The 21,244-nt window shown below is 41.3% G+C and overlaps 1 protein-coding gene across 1 annotated transcript in view; it reads left to right on the forward strand.

The window, feature by feature from the left end:
- Nucleotides 1-5,388: 5,388 nt before the first annotated feature.
- RBBP8NL (RBBP8 N-terminal like) overlaps nucleotides 5,389-21,244 on the forward strand; it is a 41,249-nt gene continuing 25,393 nt past the window's right edge. The window contains exons 1-8 of the mRNA XM_043985989.1: nucleotides 5,389-5,449; nucleotides 6,729-6,771; nucleotides 7,992-8,087; nucleotides 9,737-9,849; nucleotides 13,057-13,129; nucleotides 15,065-15,228; nucleotides 15,656-15,738; nucleotides 18,493-18,656. Of these exons, the coding sequence (XP_043841924.1) occupies nucleotides 5,389-5,449; nucleotides 6,729-6,771; nucleotides 7,992-8,087; nucleotides 9,737-9,849; nucleotides 13,057-13,129; nucleotides 15,065-15,228; nucleotides 15,656-15,738; nucleotides 18,493-18,656 (797 nt within the window). The remainder of the gene's footprint in view (nucleotides 5,450-6,728; nucleotides 6,772-7,991; nucleotides 8,088-9,736; nucleotides 9,850-13,056; nucleotides 13,130-15,064; nucleotides 15,229-15,655; nucleotides 15,739-18,492; nucleotides 18,657-21,244) is intronic.

Below are 21,244 nucleotides of genomic sequence, written 5' to 3' on the forward strand. Positions count from 1 at the left end.
AAAGACCTATGAAAACATCGAGTCATTTTAGAAGGAGTATGCAATTTCAAAGCAGAGCTCCAAAGTCCTGGCCAGGAGTAGATCCCTAGGACCCTTTTTAAAACTATTTTTTTAATTATTATAAACTTTAAAACTATCATCAAAAGCAAAAGTCAGATAAACACACAAAATAAAGGGCAAAAAAAAATCTTACATCCACTTCATCCTTTAACAAAGCCTCACTAATCAAATAAACTAACAAACTAGGAAAGAAAATGCTGCTGTTCTGTGTTCTCTTCCAGGCCTATTCTAAGTTCTTCTGCCTTTGCTTTTGGACATTTTTAAAGGAAAACAGAGTCAGTTTATACCTGGGTAGGGTAAGATTCAAAGATATGCTATAAGGGAAGGATGCTGGGTTTGGAGTCAGAGGAGCTGAGTTCGAATCCTGACTCTGCTACTTACTATCTGTATAACTTTGGATCAGTCATTATAGCTCTTTGGGCTACAGTTTCATCGCCTGTAAAATGAAGGTGTTATATTAGATGAACTCCAAGGTCTCTTCCAGTTTAAAAATCTATAACCATAGCTGTGTGACCCTGAGCAAGTCACTTAACCCCAATTGCCTCACCAAAAAAGAAAAATCTATTAGACTATTATATTGAAGGGGAAAGTGAACTAGATAGCCTCCCAATGGCCTTTCCAGCCTGATGATCCTGTAATTTTCAGATAGCATGGATAAAATAGAAAACCCAGACAGCTGCATTCATCTTATATTGGTGTTTGTGGAGCATAGCACAATGGATAGAGAGCTAGCCTCAGAATGAGGTAGAACTGGTTTCAAGTCCATTTCTGACAGGAACTGGATGCATGATTCTGGGCAACTCACTTGACTTCTTAGTACCTCAAACAACTCTCTTAAGACCAAAAGTTACAAGCAGCTGTTGACTTGCTCAGGTAGGAATCTTCTCACTGGAAGTTCCCTATAGCAAGGAAATCACAGATCCAGTAAAAAAGATTATGTAATTGTTTAATAATAGTAGTAGCATTAATAATAATAACTTATAGAAAGAATGAATGAAAGAAAATGGATGCATTAAACACATTATATGCCAAACACTGCACTAAATATTGGGGATAGAAATAGAAAATGAGACAGTCACCCTCTCAGACTCATACTTTAGATGGGGAAGACAACAGACATTGGCAGGTACAGCTACGCGATGGATAGAAAGGTCCTTAAGTCCTAAGACTAGAGTAACTGGGTGGATGGTAAGGTCTGGTGGTCCTTTAGGGTGCATTGGTAGAACAGATGGAAGTGTCTGGGGGTCAGAATGGTAGAGTGACAGGGCAATTTGTAAGACCAGAAGGATCAGAGTGACAGAGCATGGTAAGACGTGATACTCCTCCATCTTATAAGGAGGCTTATGAATGGTGACTCCCAACTCATGGGAACCAACCTGGAGGAGCCCAGCCTGCCACCATTGAAAAGAAGCGAGTAGCCTTGAAGATTGGTAGAGTAGGGATTTGGTGTTCCTTCCTAAAGGAGTGAGGATGGGAGGAGGCAGTGTTTATGAAGGATGGGGAAAGGAAGGGAGAATCAGCAAGAAAGTAGAGGGAGAAAGGTCTCTTCTAGGCCATTCTTAGCTATTTCCCTGAGCAATAGCTCACATTTATCTTGATACTTAAATGGATCTGTGACTTAATTGATGTCCTTATCATTTTTGTTCCAATGATAACAGCCCATACATGCTTGCTCATCTTATGCAACAACTGTCTATGTCCTTCAATAAATCCTCCATAGGGGTTCCACCAATGTGCTAGATATTTAACTCTACCTCCCTTCACATCATGTGAATGAAATAGAGCTGCCACTGATTACATGAAAGATAGCCACCTTTGATCAGTACTATAACCATCAAATAATACCCTTTATGAAACTTTTGCATAATTCTTCATTGTTGATGCTGTTTAGTAATTTTCAGTAATGTGCAACTCTTCATGACCCATTTTGGGGTTTTCTTAGCAAAGATACTGGAATGGTTTGCCATTTCTTTCTGCAGCTCATTTTACAAATGAGGAAACTTAGATAAACAGAGTTAAGTTATTGCCCAAAGTACACAACTAGTAAGGGTCTGAGGCCAGATTTGAACTCAAGTCTTCTTGACTTCAGGCCCAGCACTCTATGCTATAGCCTACTTGTGCCCACCATGGTCCTCTCTATTGCCATTTTGGTAACCCTCAAATAAAATTCTTCAGATACTATGATATCCTATAACTCATGGCATCACTAGACATGCTTTTTTTTTTTTAAAGATAGACTTTCCTTGAGTTGGGGGGTCATTAAAAGCATAGTTCAATTTCCCAGATTTAATCTAGCCTGTTCTACTGCTGCTATTTAATTCTGGACTCAGATCATCATCCATTAAAAGTGTCTGTAGAAGATGTATACTTATATGTGTATCTATAATATGTATATATATATATATACATAACTATATAAGTGTACCTATATATTATATATATACATATTTATGGGCTGTCCATACAACTGCATATAATAATCTTTATAACAGATATTCATCATCCACTTGGTTTTTCATATATGAATGGTTAGACTTAACTCCTTTGCAAAATCATGAATCTCACTGAGTAGCCTCTGCAATGCGCTGGATCTTAATGCAATCAATGCAATGGAGAATTTTACCATCTATAGAATTCTTCTTTGATTTAATCTTTACATCATTATGGCAAACATCTTTGGCAAGCATATAACTGTTTTATACCTTACTTGATATTAATCAAAGCACTGTTAAAGTTATTGCTGCTGTTAACTTCTTTCAGGGAAGCCTGTATTTTAAAAATATAAGTGAGAGACACCTTTTAAAGCATCATTTTTCTCTTCTCAATCAAAAATTGTTATAACCAACTAAGTACAGAAATAGCTGCACCTTTCAATCAGTTATCTCACCAAAAAGATGTGGGTCTACTATGCAATATTATTTGTAGTCTGCCTATTACCTTTCTAATGCCTTCATTGAAAATATCCTCAATACATGTGTAGATTCATTGGATAAAGGAGAGACAGTGTGGTAGAAAGAATAGAAAGTTAGACTCAGAGCCAAGAAGATCTTCATTTTAATCTTACCTCTGATGTTTATAAATCATGTGACCATGGGTAATTGGGGATATGGGTTGGCAATGACCACTGGGGATAATAATGCTTGGTGTACCTGCTTCATAGGGTTGTTGTGACTCTCAACTGAAATTATTGTAAAGTGTGTTGCACATTTTAAAGCTCCAGATACATATCAGTTATTATTATAAATATTTTTTAGAGATGAGGAAAATAGGATTATGGGTCGGTAGTTATTGATATTTTCTAGATCATCTTGGTTTTTAGTTTTAGTTTTAGTTTTTTGTTTTTTTAGTGAGGCAATTGGGGTTAAGTGACTTGCCCAGGGTCACAAAGCTAGTGAGTGTTAAGTATCTGAGGCCAGATTTGAACTCAAGTGCTCCTGACTCCAGGGCCGGTGCTCTATCCACTGCGCCATCTAGCTGCCTGGTTTTTTGTAATAATAAGATTAGCAATTGTTTCCAAGACACCTTTCAGCCATGTTGTCATCCAGCCCCTTAATTCCCTCAAAATCATGGCACATTCAGCATAGAACTCCCTTGGGCATATTAAGTCTGCTCCATCTGCTCTTCCCATCTTTGTTTTCTAAGTTGAGTGGCTCCAAACAACACATTTAACCTCTTTATAAGGAGAGCTGGCATTAGATAGTACTTTAAGGTTTCCAAATGCATTCTCTCATCTGATCATCACAGCAAGCCTATGAAATGGGTGTTCTTATTATCCCCTTTTTATAAGTAAGGAAACAGAGTAGTTAATGGATTTGCCAAAAGTCACATAGTTCATAAATTACCAAAGAAGGATTCAAATCCATGTTTTCCTGGACTTCAAGTCCAGTTCTCTATTTGCTACAACAAGCAAGTTAAGTGACTTTCCCAGGGTCACATGGTTTTGGTTTTTGTTTGTTTGTTTGTGTTATTTTTTTAAAGAAGGAGAGCACTGTGAGTTTTGTTTTTGTTTTTAATATTCAGAGCCAAGATTTAAACATATTTCTTGGGTCCAGGCCCAGTGCTTTTTCTACTAAACCATGTCTTGCTCTACTGCATGTGAGCTCCTCAAGGGTAGGGGTTGCATCTTTTCCTCCTGACTCTCTTAGTTCCAGGAGCATCAACCTGGGCATCCAGGAGGTGTTTGATAATTTTTTGTTCAATAAATGAATTGACGAATTAATCAAGGAATGGCCACAATGAGGTCTGAACTAACCCAAAATGATCCTTACTCTTGGAATACAGCTTCCTACATACTTCAGCATTCATTTTGGCATTACTTCAGTGTCAGTTTCCAAAAGGAACCTTGGGAAAAGATTTCATAATCTGCCTTGTGTGTTTTGTTAAATACCAGTTAATTAGGTTCAACAACCAAGTCACAAGCCTGTTTTGCACTCTATTGTAGAACTAAGAACATCAAATAAATGGATCAACCATAACTCATGGCAAAACTTTTGGTGCCTTAATCCAGTAGGAGGAACAGACTTTCTTATTTGTTCAGTGTTCCCCTGATATACACTGCTAAGGTTGGCAACTGAAATTTTCACTGATTCTTGGGAGGGGGGGGGGTTTCTCATTCACAATGCCTAAGTAGCAGAGGATGCCTTTTCTCCTTTCTACAAGATTTATCGTGCCAATGAGCCCAGTTGTCAGATCTGCCCTCTCCGTGTTCAGCCAATAACATATCTGAAAGCTTGGAAGACTGTGGTTTGGATCAGAGAATCATGGGAAGACAGCATTTAGAACTAAAAAAAGACTTTAGATATCAGAATCTAACCCTCTTATTATAAAGAGTGAAAACTGAGGAAACTAAAGGGGTTTGTCTGTAGTCACACAAGTAATAAAGAAAAAAAATGTTGCTATTTGAAGCTAGATCTTGTAACTCCCAATTTCAGTAATGCATTCATTCGCTCATTATACTGGAGGGTTGGGGTTGGGGGGAGTGATACGGAGAAGCAGGAAGTCCTTGGGAATAGAGTTCACCATTCACTTCACTTTGCCTATGTAGACAGGCTTGGTTAAAGGAACATATCTTCCCAAAAACCTTTGCTGATCACCACAGTCAGAAGTGATATTTCCTTTCTCCAGATTCTTACATTTAATCTCAAATGAAGGCCCATATGGGTTCTGGGTGACTCCCTCACTGCTGCTCTTCATACTTTCTAAATGTAATGACTTTTTTTTTTTTAAGGTTGGAGACTAACATGAGATAAGACCCAGGAGAAAGTTGCCACTACGACTGGAAGAATAGGGGAAGAAAGTTCCTCTCCTTCCTAGGACCAGGTCACAGCCATGGACAGTTTTACCGAATGCGTAAACAAGTTGAAGGATGTCCACGAGAAAGAAGTCCTCGGTATGACCTAGCCTACAGGGAGACAAGAGCACGGTCACAGGGTGGGCCATGCAATCTTTAGGGCTGGAACCTTCTGAGATATATATATATATATATATATCTTAGATATTCCCTGATCCTATGACACTAAATGCAGACATCATATCCAGGGCAGTGTAAAATGGTAGGGCCCCAAGCCAGCCTCTCATAAAGACCATTTGTTGGTTATAAAATAAACAGCTCTCCTGAAAAAAGAGAACACACCCTCCTGTTTTGGATCTCCTTCCCATCACTGAATTGCAGGATTCATTTGGGTAGGAACAAGGCTCAAGGTACCCCAGGATGAGGGATGGAAGGGATAAGTGTGCATAAAGCCTGGGTCCAGAGATGCTGGTGCACACTGAGGGACCATTCTTTTGAGTCTTCTCCTTCCCCTGAGGAAGATATAGGATTATAGGTTTAAAGCTGTAAAGAGCCAACAAAACTACCTAATCCAAACCTTCCATTTTTCAGACAAGAAAAAAGACAAGATCATTCGTGTAGAAAGTAGCAGAGTCAAACTTTTCTTGTTCAGTCATTTCAGTTGTGTCCAACACTCTATAAGCCCATTTGGGGTTTTCTTGGCAAAGGTACTAGAGTGACTTGCCATTCCCTTCTCCAGCTCATTTTATAGATGAAGAAACTGAGGCAAACAGAATTAAGTGACTTGCCCAGGGCCACACACTTGTAAATGTCTGAGGCTGGATTTGAACTCATAAAGGTGATTCTTCCTGATTCCACTGTGCTGCCTAGCAAGTGCAAACCCAATGCCTCCATGAGTACCAGGACTGGAAGAACAAGTGCAAGGGTAATGAGGGAGGGCTCTAGAAATACCCAGACATAGCCTGGATAGGAGAGCACAGTAATTAATTGTTTTTGGTTTTGTTTTTGTGGGACAATGGGGGTTAAGTGACTTGCCCAGGGTCACACAGCTAGTAAGTGTCAAGTGTCTGAGTCTGCATTTGAACTCAGGTCCCCCTGAATCCAGGCCCGGTGCTTTATCCACTGTGCCACCTAGATGCCCCAGTAATTTATTGTTAAAGGCAGCCAAGAAAGGCTCCTGCTGTGGATGAGAAGAAAATAAGGTGCCAGGGCTGAAATTCTAACAGCCCTTTTCAGCTAGAGCTCCTCCCACAAAAGAGGACCACAGAGCCTCTTCATTCCCACCCCTGTCTGCCATCTGAGGCACCCATGCACTTAACAGACAGTGTCTGTTCTAAAATGGAACACTCAGTGTCCTAATATCCTCTCCTTCCTGCAGGGCTGCAGAACAAGTTGTTGGAGCTTAACACAGAGAAGTGCCGGTAAGTCCAGCAGAGCAGGGGACCCCATTGCCGTGTGGGCTGAACCTTGGTGTTCTCTCTAAGGATCCAAATGAAATATTCAAAGGAAACACTTATCAGAGTTTGGCAAAAATCCTTTCCATCACAGGGATTATCACCCAGCCCCAGGAGATATATCAAGCCTGCAGGATGCTGAGCTTTTTCCTTGGAGTTTTTGGCCTGATTCAAAGTGGAGGTTTGGGGTACCAAGCTTAAAATAGGACCAATGGACCCATAGGGAGGAGAGGGTAGAGGAGGCAAAGCAGCCTTTGCAAACTGGAATTTGTCCTCCATCCTTCATATGAATGAACCACATAGAAGTCAACCCTCTCATTCTCCAGACAGAGAAACTGAGGATCAGAAAAATTAAGAAAGGCAGCTGTGGCATAGTGGCAGGAATCCTAGAGGCAAAGTCACATGACCTGGCTCTGCCAGTTACCTTCCGTATGACCTGGTCCAAGTCACTTAATCCATACCAATTGAATTAAACACTCTCTAAGAATCCTTGTAGCTCTATATCCAACGATCCTAAGCAACTGGGGTAGAATCATACAGCAAGTTAGTGGCAGAGCCAAGATCTGAACCCCGATGTTCTGACTACCAGAGCAGTGATCTTTCCATTATACCATTTGTTTCTATCGATCAGTCACGTCCAACTCTTCATGACCCCATTTGGGGTTTTCTTGGGAAAGATACTATAGTGGTTTGCTGTTTCCTTCTCCAGCTCATTTATAACTTGTCAGTGTCTGAGCTCAGATTTGAACTCAGGACTTCCTGACTCCAGATCTAGCATTCTATCCACTGTGCCATCTAGCCGTCCATCATACCAAGCTTCCTCAGATTCGGTGTTGACTCCTCCCTTTCCTTCGTCCGCCACATCTTCACAGTCACCATGTCCAATATATGCTTTCTTGGAAATAGCTCCCTCATCCATCCCCTCCTTACCTTACCCATTATCCTCCCTCTAGCCCTGATGGACTCCAAGGTCCCTTCCAATTAAAAAACCCTATGATTCTATGATTCCAGTTCAGGCCTTCCTCATCTCTCACCTGGGTTACCGTGATGGCCTCCTAGCTGGTATCCCCCTATTGTCGATCCTTCCCCTCTCCAGGCCAACCTTAAAGAACTTCTCTGATTTGGAAATTTTCCTTGCTGAAAGAAAAGGGTCATTTTCATTATGTCCTCCTTGTTTTTTGAATTAGCGACGCCCAGAGAATTGAAGAACTATTTGCCAAAAACCACCAGCTTCGGGAACAGCAGAAAGCCCTGAAGGAGAATGTTAAGGTGTTAGAGAACAGGTAAGTCCTGCCCGTTGGGAGGACCCAGCAGAATGAGCAGTACCCCCACAGGATCCTTCTATTTAAAGACTCAATCTCCCTTTTTTAGGAATACAACATGACTTGGAAATGATTTCTCACTTAAGAGATTCCAAAAACACAGAGCCTTTCCAAAGCATTGGTGGGTCCCACTTTCCTGGTGAGGTTGATAGAGCACCAGGCCTGGAGTCAGGAAGACTCATCCTCCTGAGTTCAAATCCAGCCTCAGATACTGACTAGCTGTATGACCCTGGGCAAGTCACTTAACCCTGTTTACCTCAGTTTCCTCATCTGTAAAATGAACTAGAGAAGGAAGTAGCAAATCACTCCAGTATCTTTGCCAAGAAAACCAAATGGGGTCACAAAGAGTTGGGCACAACTGAAATGACTGAATAAAATATAGCCATAATCTAACAATCTGTGATTGTATACCTCACCTTTGTATGGAGCTTTAGAAGCTTTAAAGTGCTGCCCCCTCCATATGGTTCTCTATTCTCTCCCCCTCTCCATGAGCATGGTAGGTGTATTATCCTTTTTTTTAATAGATGAAGAAACAGGGGCAGCTAGGTGGCGCAATGGATAAGGCACTAACCTTGGATTCAGGAGGACCTGAGTTCAAACCCAGCCTCAGACACTTACTAGCTGTGTGACCCTAGGCAAGTCACTTAAACCCCATTGCCCTGCAAAAAAAATAAATAAATAAATGAAGAAACTAATGTACTAAAAGATAAACAATTTGCCCTATATTATACAGCTAGCTAGTTGTCAGCCAAGAAGGGACTAAAAATTCTGGTCTCCTAATTCTTAATTCAGGACTTTTTCCAATAATTCTCATACATGAAAATTCAAATTTATCAACCAAATAAGGGAGAGTCTAGTTATTGCTTCCAGTTATATATATGTGTGTGTGTTTGTATATATAATCATATATATGATTTGTAGATAGCTTTACATATATGCATATACATACATGTGTATGTGTGTATGTAAAGCTATCTACAAATCATTTATATAGCACTTTAAAGATTTTACACTGGCTCTTCAAACTGTTAACACGTATATAATCTCACTTGATCCTGTTCTATGAGGTAGGTAGTTTGAGTAGTATGACTCTCATTTTACAGATGAGGGAACTGAGGCTGTGAAAAGTGATGTGACTTGCCCCAAATACCCAGATAGTAAGCGACAGACTCAGAAGCCAATCTCACGTCCCATTGTACCACGATGCCTCCTGTGAATAGGACTATCTGAATACAAACAAATTCCCTGTAAGGGTATTTTTCCTAGAAATCTGTCTGGTTGTATTTAAAATAGGATTCTCTTTACAAAGATTCCATTTACACTCAACTTTTCAGTAACACCTATAGAATATAAAGTGAGGAAACCTGTCCAGAGAGGTTTGTTCTCATCTCTTGACTTCCTCTTTCTGGATTAAAACACAACCAAAAATGAACACAGCACACTCCAGGCTCCTTTCCAATCTCAAACTATGTTTAGGTTATCACAACCTTGGATTCCTCCCAGGCCCCAATGGTCACAAGGGTGCCTCCAATGGGCCAGCCCTGAGGAGGGAGAGAGGAAGGTACAGCCTTGGTATAGAAGGATTCACCTAGTTAGCTATCTCATTTCAGGCTGAGGGCCGGCCTCTGTGACAGATGTATGGTGACCCAGGAGCTGGCCAAGAAGAAACAACACGAATATGAGAATTCCCATCTTCAGAGCCTGCAGCATATCTTCATCCTCAGTAAGTCAATCCATAAATAAAAATATGTATATGTATACATACACACACATATACATATATGTGTATGTGTATGTATGCACATATATACATGTGTGGGGGTGTATAGGTGCATGTGCATTGTGTGTGCACATATACATAGATAGACACACATATACACACACAGGATTACATGAAATAAGACAAAGTACTTTTGAATGAGGGCACTCAGAGCTGGGTCTTGGGGGTGGGGAGGCTCAGCAAAGACTTCATGTAGAAAATGGTGCCTAAGCTGAGTTTTGATGGAAATGAAGGATTCTAAGAAGCAGAGATAAGTAATCAGGGCATGGGGGAGGGATCAAGAAGTAGGCGGACCCTATGAGAGATGGTGTGTGATACATGAAGAATGTCCAGAAGACCATTTTGACTGCACTAGGGAGTATGGAAAAGGGAGTAATACACACCAAGTTCAGAAAGATGGGTTGGGGGGCAGCTAGGTGGCTCAGTGAATAGAGCACCGGCCCTGGATTCAGGAGGACCTGAGTTCAAATCCGGCCTCAGACACTTTACACACTCACTAGCTGTGTGACCCTGGGCAAGTCACTTAACCCCAATTGCCTCACTAAAAAAACACACACACACACACACACACACACACACACACAAAAAAAAGATGGGTTGGGACCAAGTTGCCAAGGGTTTTGGGGTTGTTGTTTTTAGGTTTTGGGGTTTTTTTGTTTTTTGTTTTGCAGGGCAATGAGGGTTAAGTGACTTGCCCAGGGTCACACAGCTAGTAAGTGTCAAGAGTCTGAGGCCAGATTTGAACTCAGGTCCTCCTGACACCAGGGCCAGTGGTCTATCCACTGCCCCACTTAGATGCCCCCTGCCAAGGGTTTTAAATGTCAAACAGGAATCTTTTTTTTTTTCCTAGATGCAATAGGGAGACACTGGAGCTTATTGAGTAGGGGAATCACATGCTCAGACCTATGACTTAGAAAAACCCCTTTGGCAAGTGCAAACAACCTTCCTGGAAGCTTTCAGGTTTCTGCATTTTCTAAAAAGTAATCCCAAGGATGATTGTCAACGGGCACATGACTTTGTGTTCACAAGTAAAAGGGATTGTATTGTGAGAGTATGCCTGCATATAAATGCTTATTAGAGCTTGTGCTTATATAAGGGTTCATTTTTAGAAAGTTAGTAGAGTGTGGCAGAAAAATAGCTGGACGTGGAGGCAGGAAGACCTGCATTCAAATTCTGCCACTTAGTAGCTATGGGAATCTGAATGAATCATATAACTTCCTTGAGTCTCAGTTTCTTCATCTGTAAAATGGAGATCTCTATAGCATATACCTCACAGAGTTATTATGAGGTTCAAGCAAAGTCATGACTATAAAGTATATATATATGTATATATAAATATATATGTATGCACGTATATGCAGTATTAGCATGCATACAATTTCAATAACCATGTGCATGCTGTGTGTGAGTGGGGCAGCTATGTAACACAGTAGATAGAGTGCTGAGCCTGGAATCAGGAAGACCACTCTCCTAAGTTAAAATCTGGCCTCAGACACCAGCTGTGTGACCTTGAGCAAGTAACTTAACCCTGTTTACTTCAGTTCCTCGTTTGTAAAAAGATCCAGAGAAGGAAATGGCCACGCACTCCATTATCTCTGCCAAGAAAACCCCAAATAGGGTGATGAAGTCAGACATGGATGAAAGAACTGAACAGTAACATGTGTATGTGTGTGTACACCTATGCTTGCATGAGTGGGGGAGGATGCTGTATGGATGTGTAAGAACAGGTGAGTGTGCCCGTGTATATGTCCATGTGTATGTGCATGTCTGTATATAAACACACGTGTACATATGTGTCTTGTGCACATTGTGGAGCATTTGTGGAATGAACAAAAAAAGAGAGGAGGCCGGTTGAATGCTGGAGTCTTGTCCTTTCCTCATTCTGTTTCTGTGATTGTATTTTTTCATCATCCCTGGGCCCCTAAATTCAATGGAAGGAAGGGAGGAAGACAATGAAAGTATGGGCCTGGTCTCAAAGAGCTCTCAGTGGAGTCAGGAACACATAGAAATGCAATAAATAAATGTTAAGTCCATAGGAAACATAAAAATGAGTGTTCATACACTTCAAAAAAGGACTAGAGGGGGGCAGCTAGGTGGCGCAGTGGATAGAGCACCGGCCCTGGAGTCAGGAGGACCTGAGTTCAAATCCAGCCTCAGACACTTACTACTTACTAGCTGTGTGACCCTGGGCAAGTCACTTAACCCCAATTGCCTCACTAAAAAAAAAAAAAAAAACACAAAAACAAAAAGAGGACTAGATAATTTCCATTTGTCGGGGATCCAGGGAAGTGTCACAGAGGAGGTGGCATTGGAATTGGGGTTGAAAGATAGCAAGGGTTTCTATTGCTCCTTTTTTGTTTTTGTTTTTTCTTTTTTGAGGTTTTCCCCTTTTATTCTGATTCTGCTTTCACGAGATAACTAATGCAGAAATATGTTTAATGTTATTGTGCATCTATAACCTATATCAGATTGCTTGCCGTCTTAGGGGTGGGGGAGGGAAGGGAGGGAGAAAAATTTGGAACTAAAAATCTTATGAAAACAAATGTTGAAAACAATCTCTACATGTAACTAGAAAATAATAAAATACTTTTATGATTTAAAAAAAAAAGAAAGCAAGGGTTTCAACAGGTAAAGATGGGAGAGAACTGTGTGAGTAAAATCTGAACTAGATGACCTCCAAGGTCACTTCCAAATCTACAATTTTGTGATTCCTATCTTCTGTATTCTCCCCACTCCCTTTCTGCACTGAAATTACCATTTGCCCCTGAGAATCCTTCCCAACCACTGGATCACTCCATTTGCCATGATTTACTAGGCAAACGAGAAAAGAGAATCCAACCCAATGTTGTCCACCATGATGGGTAAAACCAATACCCCATTTTATAGATATGGAAACTGAGACTCAGAGCCCAAGAAAAGATAATGATCCACATCCCATTGAGGCACTAATTTAGTGGCTTAAGAGGTTATTTAGGGGGGTATTGCTATCATATTTTCTAGCAAGTGAACTACAGCAGACAGCGATGAGCTCTCTCAAAGTACCTGACTATCTACATAGAGGCAGTTCACTCCCGGGACAGACAAGCCCAAAGCTCCTCTGCTTCTAATACCTCCCCAAGCCAAGATGATCTTTTTCCTGTTTATTCATAGCCAATGAAATGAATGGGCTGAAGGAAGAAAACAAAGCTCTGAAGGAAGAGTTGAAGAGACTTCGAAACTTGGAGTGAGTTATGACTGATCCACCCTCCCTCTACCCCACCAATGTCTGGGCAAATGGGTCCTGTATCTCCATCTTGGGAGACAATTCCCTAGTCACCTTATTCCCATGAAAGGGGAAAGGTGGTGCAGTTCAGTTGCTATTAACCATTAATTTGTTAAAACTATAATAGTAGCAGGCAGCTAGATGGCACCATAGTGCACAGAGCACCAGGCCAGGAGTTAGGAAGACTTGTCTTCCCCAGTTCAAATCTGACCTCAGACACTGTATAACTCTGGGCAAGTCACTTAACCCTGTTTACCTCCATTTCCTCATCTGTAAAATGAGCTGAAGAAGGAAATGGCAAACCACTTCAATATCTTGGCCAAGAAAACCCCAAATGGGGTCATGAAGACATGACTGAAAATGACTGAACAACAACAGCAAAAATAATAATAGTGAAAGGCAATGTGGTGTAGTGGAGGGCAAGCAAGCCTTGGAACCAGGAAGACCTGCCTCTGACACATAAGAGTTGTGTGACTCAGGACAAGTCACTTCTCAGTGCTCTAGACTAGAGGTGTCAAACAGGCACGTGCTATGAAAGGAAGTTAAAATATAATTGGAAAAAAATTAACAAAATAAATTAAAATAAAATAAAACATCGATAACATTACATTTTTAAACTGAGGCAGCAGCAGAGATACTTACATATTGATCAGTTTCTAATACCAATGGTCCAGAGCAGTGATGTCAAACTCAAATAGCAATGGGCACCACTAACTCTTCATAAGTATCCCTTATCAATAGCTGCCTATTGATTTAGAAAACCACAGAGTAACATCATTTATGTTTTATTGTGTGTGTTTTTTTAGATATTTCCCAATTACATTTTCATCTGGCTCCCCATCAGGACATGCTAAAACAATACTCCACAGCTATAAATTGCAGATAAGGTGCCAATCTGCAATGCTAGAGGGAGTTTCCTCACCTCAGAGTTGCCTATTGTAATTAAATTATGGGTCCAATCTCTCTCCCTATAAGAGAAGTAATAATTACTCTCAGAGCACTTTAAAATTAATAAACTGCTCTCTTCACAACAACCCTGCAAACAGATAGGTCAAGTATCCCCATTTTTCAGAAGAGGAAACTGAGATTCATTTGGAGGAAAGGGAAATATTTACATTTTAAAAGAGGACCTAGGAAGCCAAGTGCTTAACCTTAAAGAATGGAACTGTAATGGTGGGATTTCATGGACCATTGGGGGAGGAAAAAGTTTATTGGGTTTTTTCCCCTAGAATTATGGGATTCTGGGATTTTAGAGGTAGGGAGAGGACCTTGGGGGTTTTCTAGAACAAACTCTTTATTTTACAAGTAAGGAAATTGAGGCTCTGAGAGATGAAGTTACTTGTCCAAGTTCACAAACAGTAGAGCTGGCAGTATAGCATGTAAGGGAAAGAGCATTCACTCTTTCCTAGAAAACCTAGGTTTGAATTCTGGTTTTTCCACTTATTACCTCTGTGATCTTGGAAAAAGAATAAGAATTTATATAATATCTACTGTGTGCCAGAAAACTGAGGCAAACAGAGATTAGGTGACTAGCCTTGCCCAGGGTCATACAACTAGGTAGTGTCTGAGGCTGGATTTGAACTCAAGATTTCCTGACTCCAGGTCTCCATCCACTGTGTCACCACCCTGCCTCTGGTAAATCACTTCACTTTTCTGAACTTCAGCTATTTCATCTGTAAACTGAGGCAATTATATTAGTGCTCCCTGCGATATTTTTCAAATCTAAAACTCTATGGTCCTATGATCTTTGCGATCAGATGTTCATTCTCAGCAACTCTCAAATCATGCCACATAAGAGCCCCTGACTATGCTTATATTTAAGACTAGTCTACCTTAACCAGTCCCACCAAGATGCTTTGGTGCCATCCTCATTCCTCTTTTTCTCTCCTATCCTAGAGACAGACCCAAGCACCACCGGGCTATGTCCAGGGAAAGCAGCTCCAGTCCAGATTCACCTGTGCCCTTACTATCCCCAGTGGGACGGAAGCCTAGCATTGAGAAACCACCACCAAGCCGGGAGACAGAGGAGGACTATCTTCCCCACACTCCCCTAGGAGAAGGTACAGTGTGGACTATGAAACAGAGAGGGCAAAGAAAGAGTTCTCACACAGAGTCTGAGCAAGTGGACACCAAGTGAAATGGGCAGGATTCGAAGGTAGGAGATGCATATGGGGAGGGAGCTTTCTTCCTTTCAGTTGAGTTCACAATTTCTATCCCACTGGAGGTGTGAGTAACTGGCAGGAAGGGGAAAGAGGTTTCAGTTAGCAAATTTATGCCCACCAAAACCACATCTTCCATGCAGAATCCATGAGAAGTCCAGTACAGAAATGTATGAATTTAGCTGCACTGAGGAGAAGGAAATAAAATCCAAGGTCTAACCAGTTACAAACACACACATGCGCACACACACACACACACACACACATGAAACTCAGAGACCATCAATTTCTCTGACCTTTTCTTTCTTTCTTTCTTTCTCAAAAACAGAAAAGTCAACAGGATACCAGACTTCTCCAATCCCCAAAATCCCTCCTGGCACAAACCTGCAGGAGCAGCGAGTTCTGGACATGGTGAGGGTTGGGAAGTTTGGCGTCATGTCTCTTCTTCTGGACTAGATCAAAGCAAAATGGAGTCCTGTTTTCAAAGCCATCCTCTCTATCCCCCTTCCCCAAAGCTAAAAGGCTTCTCTAGATGGCCTCATTCTCCAAGTCTGTCTAAGACAGTTGTGCCCATAGAATATCATGTCACCTATAGGAAAAATGGTAGCACATAGAATACCCTTATAACCCTTAGACACTATTAATTGATGCTAGAACCAGCTCCTAAATGGGGTATCCTATCCAAGGTAACTCTGCTTTAGCTCTACCCCAAATACAGACATCTAACTAAATTAGATTCCTTAACTCAGTTACCCCAAAAGAGTTTAGGGAGACTAACAAGAGAGGGAACTTCTTGAGAGGGTTATTCAGCTTTCTCTACTCCTCAGCACTTTACACAAATCCTTGTATATTTTGGGTGCTCTAATTACGTGTTGTCTATGTGAAGGAGAGAACTAGATTGAGGCAGTGTGACATAGTGGAAACAATAATAATAATAATAATAAGTCCATAGTACTTTGCATATAATTTCTCATTTGATCCTCACAACAAGTAGGTGCCATTTTACAGATGAAGAAACTGACACTGAAGAAGTAAATAACTTGGCATAGCTAGTAAGTGTGGCAGGATTTTTTCTGTGTGTGAGGCAATTGGGGTTAAGTGACTTGCCCAGGGTCACATAGCTAGTAACTGTCAAGGGTCTGAGGTCGGATTTGAACTCAGGTCCTCCTGAATTCAGGGCCGGTACTCTACCCACTGTGCCACCTAGCTGCCCCCTGTGGCAGGATTTTAATTCAGATCTTCCCAGTTCCAAGTCCTATCACATCCCTGAGAGTCAGGAATCATGGATTCTTTTTTTTTTCTTGTAAAATAAAAAGATTTATTAGGAGAGGAACATATGACCAGGGAACAGATCACCTTGGTGACTGTCCCACTGGAGTAAGAGAAGACTGGTCTTTTGTATTTTTGCCAGACAAAAGGGAGGGAAGGGCATTACAAAGAACTGGGAGGGAAATGTAACAGGGAAAGGATTTGGAATAATGGGGCATCAGTAAGATATGCAGCACCCATCCATATCTTGCACATCAGTTTACCAGGGTCTCAGCAACACCCATTTCTGAGATGGGAAACAGAGCTGCCCCTCCCCTGGGAAAGTTCAAGGATTCCTTGGGGGAGTCAGGATCTTTAGGCTTCTTGGGGTCCCACTGCATTCCCATAACATTCCCTCCTCTCTTATTTCTGGGGAGAAAGGGGTAAAGTTCTGTCTTCTGTAGAATCGTGGATTCTAGTCCCAATTCTCTTACCTGTAAATTGTCAGGAACTAGACTAGAGCCCATCAAGCTCTGACATTTTGTGAAGCTAAAGTCCCATTGAACTGTACCCATAAGTTCAACTGTTTGGAGAATCACATTTAAGGAAAGATATTGACAAGATATAGACTCTCCCAGATGATAACAACCATGATGGATGACCAATATATCAAAACCACACCATAACAAATGCCTTGAAGGAACAAAGGATGTTTAACCTAGACACGAGAAGGTTTAGGTGGTAGACCTGATAGCTGTCTTCAAATGTTTGAAGGATTCTCATATAGAAAATGGATTAGGCCTGTTCCCAGAGTGACCACACACAACTAACACTTTGCAGTTAAAATAGAAAGCTGCACCTAGGTCCCCATATTTCCACTGAGCTAGAACAAATGACCATATTTTATATAATTATAACTTTGAAAAATGCAAACACATACATGTGATCAATCACTTCAGGAAATTTTTTATTCTCACTAATTAGAAACTAGCTATACTGTCCTATATCTCTCCTTCCTTTCATAGTCAAATGCCTAGAAAAGAGAAAGTATCTACACTAGATCTCCATCCTTCTCTCTCTCTCTCTCTCTCTCTCTCTCTCTCTCTCTCTCTCTCTCTCTCTCTCTCACTCTCTCTTTCTCTCCTGCCCCCACCCAAGGTTCTGCCCTGGTACTTTCCTCTTTTCTTCTCTCCCTACATCCTTTTTCTTGGTAATCTTATCATCTCCCTTAGGTTCAACTATCATTTCTTTATAGATGACTTAGATCTCTATATCCAGCCCTAATTTATGTCCTCAGCTCTAATTCCACCTCACCAACTGCTGTCTATTGAACATTTCCAGCCAGTTGTCCTGACCATCATTGTAGATCTTCCTGTGGAAGCTGAATGACCATTTGCCAAGGATGTTACAAATGGAATTAATTGTTTGAGTACAGGTTGGACTAGATGATACTTATGGTCTCTTCCAGCTCTGAGATTCTATGATTCTGTAATCTGTAAACAAACACTTAAATGCAATGAGTAACTTACTATTTGAAATTAAGAATAAAGCTCTGCATTTTATAGAGCTTTGTACCTTTCAATTAAATTTCATATTTTATTCCCCCAGTATGAGAGAGACAGAGCAGGTACTATCCCCCCTTTAATAGATGAGAAAACTGAGGGCCAGTGAGTTCTGATGATTGGCCAAGATCAAACACTAAGTCACAGGTATAAGGAGTAGATCACTATCTTTTGTAGTGTTGTTATTCTTTCTGTAATGTGAATAACCAATCCCTGACTTACGTGTTGAGCATATTTATACACATGTAACAGAGTTGCTTGAAGTGAGGCATGTATGTGTAGGATTCCATGTGCCCTTGATTAGGTGTAATGAATATCATAACCCTGATGCTATTCTCATCTCCCCTCTCTTCAGAATCCCCAGCGAATTTCAAATCAGCTGCATGGGACCATTGCTGTGGTCAGACCAGGCTCCCGGGCTTGCCTCTCTGAGAAGAGCTCTTCTGAGGTGGCCACTCCACCCCCCACAAGAAGCAGCCCTCCATCCCCACCCTTTGACCAAAGCCATACCCTGGACAGGTGAGTGGAACTCCCCTTCCCTAATCTCCTTGGCACATATACACCTGTCCACTGGCTCTGAGCAGATCACAGCTGAGCCAGGGGTGGAACATGTACAACAGAAAGAACACGGAGTCAGAAGCTCAAGATTTGAATCCCAACTCTGACATTTACTACCTGTGTGACCTTGGAGCAATCACTTAACCTCTCTGATCTTTGGTTTCTTTACCTCCAAAATGAGGAAACTAGATTAGATAACCTCTAAGGTCCCTGTCAGCTGGTCTCAATCTATAATCTAAAATATATAAATCTATAATATATAGTCTCACTCTATAATCTGGTAATTAAGAACAAGGTGAGCCCTGGAACAGCCTAGTCAAAAGGGACCCCTTTCCTGGTCATTCTTAGGAATCCCCCAGAAGCTGCCCCTTGTAGCATATTCCCCCACCATTTCCACCCTCCTGAATGAGGATCTTCATTCTAGCTCTGACCCAAGCTTCCATCCTTGTGGTAGGGTGGAGTCCCTGTTCATTCCCCCAGGACCTAACATCAGGGATGCACAGTGTCTAAACTAAGTCTAACCTGATAGCACCCTGTTGTCCATCAATCCCCAGGCTGATGGAATTGATTGAGTTTGGGAGTGGGATCAGAGCAAGGGATGGGGAAGAATGAACAAACTGATAGAGGGGAGATCAGAGGCAGAACCAGCCCTTTACCACACTCTTAGTCCAAGTAGGTCTTTGGAACTCCAGATACCTAGGAACCTGTGGGGAAACTGTCCCTTTTGTCCTTGTGTTAATCCCTTCATGGTCTGAACCTTTAAATCTGGGCTTTCCAAATCAAATTAAGCCTGTTCAAGATTTCTAGAAACTACTTCTTCACTTCCCTCCTTCCCAGAGCTCAGGTTAATAGGGCTGTATGTGAGCTGAGGTTAGAACCTGAACCCCACCCCCACCCCCACACTCCTACCCTCCTCCCTCCCTCCATTCTGCTACTCTACAATGCACTATATACTACTTTCCTGTGTGAGTACTTATTCTCTCTCCCAACTAGTCAGTGAGCTCTTCAAGGCTAGGACCATTCTCCTTGCTTGTCCAATCCATAGCACCAAGAATAGGGCTGAGCATGCAGTAAATATGTGTTGATTGAATGAATGATTGGTACCTTGGTACCTCTGTGGATCTGGCTTCAATCACTTCCAACTAATTCTGGGGGAATTTTACAACAGAGACATTTTGAATGAATACACTCTGTTATCATATAACCAAATTAATTGCTCCTCACTTGAGGAAAGAGCCTGTTTTAATTGATGGGGCTATTCCCTTACTAGATTTTGCTAACCAGCTATGTTACAATAGACAAGTCATTTCCTCTGTCTGGACGTTAGTTTACTTATTTGTAAAATGAAATGAGAAGGTTGAACTAGGGGACCTCCAATGCCCTTCCCAGCTCTAACCTTCTATTATCTTTTCTATGATCCTATGGAAAGGCACTGAGGCATAGTCAAGCTATTCTCAAAACCAGGAAAACTTAGGTATGTTTTGACTTATATTGACTATGTGACCCTATGAAAGCCACTTAAGTTCTCTATGTTCTAGGCTTCTCCCTAACACCATAAGTTGCAGAGAAGGTCTGACCGGCATTGGCAGAGGGGGTTTCCCCACCTTGGATTTTCCTATACCAATGAAATCCCAGGTCTATTACTATCCCCTTGGTCCCATGATTCTTCATTCCTGAGAGAGCATAACTAAGTATTAAATTATGGAGAAAGTCCAGGCTGCTGTTTCTCACTAGGCAGCATCCCTGATGGCTTCTCCCTGTGAGTTGTCCCCCTGTGAGAGGAGGACAGACACACACAAAAAGGAAATTATATCAGTAGAATCCATCTGGGGTACAGAGATGTAAATTGCATCTAAGGTAAAAACAAAAATTTCCAAGTGGGAGGAAATATTCCTGTTGCTCCACATTCATCCAAGTCTGTCACCAGAAACTAGATGTTTATTTTCTATAGTTAGTTGTTTGAAAAGATTAGGATATTGGCAGAAGTGAGAGTTGAATTTAAATATTCCCTCCCACCCCCCAAAATTATTTTTCTTTCTCTTTGTATAGAATCAGCTCTCAATTATCTGTGTCTAGCTCCTCATTGGTGGTATTCTGTGACAAAAATGTACTTGCAAGCCGGTTTTCCCCCCACCCCAATTCTATTTCCCCAACATATGGTTTCCACAGCTTCAAGTCCATGAAGCCCTGGGTTGGTGTGAGCACAGAGAACACGAATTCAGTTAATACCAATTAACACATTTTTTTGAGAGCAAGGTCCTGTGGTAGGGGGAAAGAAGAGAAAGAGAAGACATAGTCCCTGCCCTCAGGGACTTCAAAGTCTACTGGAGAAACAAGTCTCACCAGTGTGCAAAACAAGCTAATAATCAAAGGCTCTAGGTAATAAGTGCCCATTGGATGGGACAAACCAAAGTACTGTAAAAACTCAGTGGTGGGAGGGATCATTAAGAGCTTTATAGAAAAGGCTCAATGAGTCAGTTCTGGGTTGATTCTTTTTTTTATGTTGTATTTTTATTTCTTTTGCTAAAAATTTCTGAATTATATTTTAA

The sequence above is a fragment of the Dromiciops gliroides genome, chromosome 2, assembly GCF_019393635.1.
Source record: "Dromiciops gliroides isolate mDroGli1 chromosome 2, mDroGli1.pri, whole genome shotgun sequence".
Taxonomy (NCBI): domain Eukaryota; kingdom Metazoa; phylum Chordata; class Mammalia; order Microbiotheria; family Microbiotheriidae; genus Dromiciops; species Dromiciops gliroides.